This window comes from Electrona antarctica (assembly GCF_951216825.1).
Source record: "Electrona antarctica genome assembly, chromosome: 11".
Taxonomy (NCBI): domain Eukaryota; kingdom Metazoa; phylum Chordata; class Actinopteri; order Myctophiformes; family Myctophidae; genus Electrona; species Electrona antarctica.
In genome coordinates, this window is record NC_136792.1 from 28,347,423 (window position 1) to 28,352,116 (window position 4,694).

A 4,694-nucleotide genomic window follows, 5' to 3' on the forward strand; every position below is an offset into this window, starting at 1 on the left:
GCCTGATGAGTTGTCCCTGCAGGTGGCTGACGTGGTTCTCGTATCAGAGACGGTAGAAGATGGTATGCCTTTTCAAAAACATATCTCTCTCTCTCTCTCTCTCACCACGTTGAGTGATATTAGTCATTGTGCACGTTCCTAATGCGCACGCACGCACGCACGCACGCACGCACGCACGCACGCACGCACGCACGCACGCACGCACGCACGCACGCACGCACGCACGCGCACACACACACACACGCACGCACGCACGCACGCACGCGCGCGCGCGCGCACGCGCGCGCGCACACACACACACACACACCACACTCTGAGGCCAAAGGTCACATCCCTGTATGTGTCCATGCATGGCAACTGTCTTTCATGTTGAAAGGGTAATGGGAGATCAAGCAGCATAGATGATCACACACACACACACACACACACACACACACACAGAGCTCTTTTCACTGTTTTAATTTGAGCTCTCCTCTTTCAGGCTGGTATGAGGGTGAGAGACTACGTGACGGGGAAAGAGGATGGTTCCTGTCGGAATGTGCCCAACCGATCACGTGCCAGGCCACCATTGAGCGCAACATGCAGAGGATGGACCGCCTCCAGGGTGTAGAGACCAACGTGTGAACCCAACAAGATTGGCTCACACTTAAAACATTGGCTTGTATGATTTAAGAGAGTCTGCCGCTGTATAAGAGCTCTCTCAGTTGGTGAGCACTAGCTCTGCCCGTATGACCCACATTCAACAACACCCATCTAATGAGCTTGTTCCATCATTTAATAGTGGCCTGCTGTCTGTGTTGACTAGCACCTAGCTTGTCACTCTAGCATGCTGAAACCATCATTGGTGACTGTTTGGGCAGTAAAGGTTTACAGTACTGTCTGCTTCCGACATGGCAGGCATCCATTGCTGTCCGTCAGCTGTGAATTCAAGCAAAAAGCTGTGTCCAGAAGAACAATGGATTGGACCTGCTTCTTTTAATGGTCAGTCTTCCATCCTTCGGTGGGATTCAATGTTGCAGTCCGTCATCTGTGGCTTCATGCCAAAAGCTGTGTCCAGAAGAACAATGGATGGGCCAGCTACTTTTAATTGTCATTCTTCTATATTCAGGAGGGATTCATATCATTCACACTTGGGGAACGTTTTGGAAACATCTGCTGCCAAAAAGCGTTGTACAACTACAGTGCCACTGTGGCACAGTACAGTCCTCTGAGGAGGTTACCGTACGACTCATAAGGACTCATTCGGCTCATAAGGACTCCTACAACTCAAAGACTCATTCGGCTCATAAGGACTCGTACAACTCAAAGACTCATTCGGCTCATAAGGACTCATACAACTCAAAGACTCATTCGGCTCATAAAGACTCAAGGCTCATAAGGACTCCTACAACTCAAAGACTCATTCGGCTCATAAAGACTCAAGGCTCATAAGGACTCATACAACTCAAAGACTCATTCGGCTCATAAGGACTCATACAACTCAAAGACTCATTCGGCTCATAAAGACTCATAAGGCTCATAAGGACTCAAAGACTAATTCGGCTCATAAAGACTCATAAGGCTCATATGCCATGTGTGTCAGATATTGTTTCAGTTGGGCAGAAACCTTATCTCCATATTTTAACTTTTTGTGTTTCTTCGTGAATTTGATCATACTACAGGGTCACAAAAGGAGCAGATCTACATGCTCGAAAGGCAGAGCGAATCAACACATTTTGAGCTTGTCGATCTGCTATTTTGGCTATTTTTAAATTTGAATCCTAAAAAGCATTGGTTTTGGACATGAGGTTTCCACCCGGGCAGATGATATATGACATATTGTATATGAGGTTATGAATATGTTTTGTCATGATATAGTATTAGTGAAAAGAAGCCAATAACATGAAATGGGTTGTTTCTATATGAACATATCGGCTAATGAAGATGTGTGTGTGTGTGTGTGTGTGTGTGTGTATATATATATATATATATACACCCCCACATATCATGTACAACAGCATGCATAACTATGTATGTACTGTACATGTACTGTATATGACATTGTTAAACAACTGAATGTAGTTTATGTTGAATTGGAAATGAAATGAATCTCTTAACCATTCTCAGAAGCCCAAAGCACTTTGTGTAAATAGGAGAGGACCATTAATTATATCTCATTAGAAAGTTCATCTGGGCAATGTCAGATTGTCCATATTGTTTATATATTTCCATCTGTGGTGTTGGCTTACAGAAGATAATCTATTGTGTATTTTTCTATAGCAGGTTAATTTAATCAAATTTGTCATATAAGTGACTATGATAGCCAGGCATTACAGTATGGCTTGAGCGTAGGTGCCTTTGCCAGATGTAGAGTATATATACAAATATACCCCTTAGAATCTGAACTGTGTGTGTGTGTGTGTGTGTAAGCGTGAGAGTGTGCGTGTGTGCGTACGTGCGCATGCAGCTTTTCCCAGAGTACATAATACATAATTTTTTAAGTCCAACTAAATTAAATGAATGGCAGGTCAGAGTATGGTGATAGCACCACCCATCAAACCCACTGTGCTGGCCCTGATCAGATGCAGAGCTAGATGTGTACAGTTGACACAATCCTGCCCCATAAGAACAGCTGCCAGTTCAGAAAGGGACAAATGAAAACCAGTCCAGGTTTTGCATTTGCACTCAGGGAAAATATGAGATACCACTCACTCAGTTTGCTTTTAACCATTGTAAATCACGTATGTACCAAGCCTAAAAATCCCCAATGTGTACATTATTATGCCATAAACCTGTGAGAATATCTAGTCAACTTTGTTCATATCTGCCATTGTACTGCTTGTTAATAAAAGCGTAACCATGTGAAGCTAAAAAATACAGTGTTTTACAAGCATTTCTCAGCAATGTAGTAACACAATTTGTTTGGTATCCATTCCAAACAAATTGTATTTAATTTATAAGGGACAAAGTTAGAAAATAAACAGGCTACAAGCTTGGACAGCGTAAGTAAAATTCTGCTTTCTATTGATTGTAATTATTTGAGTAGAAATCTAAGAAATCAGATTAGGCTGCATTGAATGTATTTTAATATATTTTATTTTTATTTTATTCCAAAAATGAATCAACATATGTCGTCGAAAACCATGAACCATATAGTATGTCGTTTTTCATGATTTTCATAAAAAGTTAATCGTCAAACCATGAAAAACTAGAACTGCACTCTGTCGAGTGCCTACCTAGTGCGCAAGCAGAGCGTGCAAGTACTGTAGACCGCTACAAACTTTCAAATCTCAGCCTCTCTGTGAAAGAACGTTTGCAATATTGAATTATTAGGTTTAGCTATTTGCTACGTACCTTGCTTTTGGAGGAGAAAAAGTAATATTTTGAAGTATGGTAATGATTACTTATGCCTGTTATGGCAGTGGTGTCAGATTACATACATGTATACATAGGGGCATTACCTTTAGTCCACCCGACACTGAAACATGTCATCGTTAAGTCACCATCGATAACCAATTATACCCTGGCATTGGTACATATATTCATCACGTCATATGCTCATATGTATATGTCTATATGTATGTATATGTAAGTTGGTTAGTGGTATAATGTGGTTACTCGGGTGGTTTGATGCGTATGTCCCTTTAATCCACCCGACACTGAAACATATTACGTCACCATCGTAAACCAATTATACCCTGGCATTGGTACATATCTTCATCACGTCACGGGACATACGCTTCGTGGCATGACGGAAAACATACCTGAACGGTCTGCTTCCGTATGTACCGTGCAAGCATATGACGTCATATCATATGCCGTCAAGTTAAATAACTCAGAAACTACAAAACATTTCAAAGTAAAAAGTTCGAGCATGTGTCTCCACAGTAAGCTGAATTATAAAACGTGTGAATGGAGTTTCTAGGTGAAAGTGCTTTTTTGACGTGCCAATATCTGCCATTGAGCCCCATTGTAAATGTCTCAAATTTGAAAGCACTATATTTCTAAAACGATGAAACATTTAAAAGATTGCTTTTCAGGCAAACATGTCGACCGTAAGATGAACCTAAATAGGTTTGAATGGGGTTTCTAGGTGTAAGTATGTAGGACTAGTAGCATGCCAAAGTTTGTGCTATTGCCATTGGGAATGCATTGGGCGTTTAAGTTAAATAACTCAGAAACTACAAAACATTTCAAAGTAAAAAGTTCCAGCATGTGTCTCCACAGAAAGCTGAATTATAAAAAGTGTGAATGGAGTTTCTAGGTGAAAGTGCTTTTTTGACGTGCCAATATCTGCCATTGAGCCCCATTGTAAATGTCTCAAATTTGAAAGCACTATATTTCTAAAACGATGAAACATTTCAAAGATTCCTTTTCAGGCAAACATGTCGACCGTAAGATGAACCTAAATAGGTTTGAATGGGGTTTCTAGGTGTAAGTATGTAGGACTAGTAGCATGCCAAAGTTTGTGCTATTGCCATTGGGAATGCATTGGGCGTTTAACTTAAATAACTCAGAAACTACAAAACATTTCAAAGTAAAAAGTTCCAGCATGTGTCTCCACAGTAAGCTGAATTATAAAACGTGTGAATGGAGTTTCTAGGTGAAAGTGCTTTTTTGACGTGCCAATATCTGCCATTTTGCCCCATTGTAAATGTCTCAAATTTGAAAGCACTATATTTCTAAAACGATGAAACATTTCAAAGATTCCTTTT

The 4,694-nt window shown here is 40.7% G+C and overlaps 1 protein-coding gene across 1 annotated transcript in view; it reads left to right on the plus strand.

Annotated features, from left to right (window-relative positions):
* The window catches only part of LOC306932559 (rho guanine nucleotide exchange factor 26-like), a 32,067-nt gene extending 29,046 nt beyond the window's left edge, over window positions 1-3,021 (plus strand). Inside the window, exons 14-15 of the mRNA XM_079514393.1 lie at window positions 1-62; window positions 482-3,021. The exon at window positions 1-62 is cut by the window's left edge and continues 43 nt beyond it. Coding sequence (XP_079370519.1) covers window positions 1-62; window positions 482-624 — 205 coding nt within the window. The 3' untranslated portion in view covers window positions 625-3,021. The remainder of the gene's footprint in view (window positions 63-481) is intronic.
* The last annotated feature ends 1,673 nt before the right edge of the window (window positions 3,022-4,694 follow it).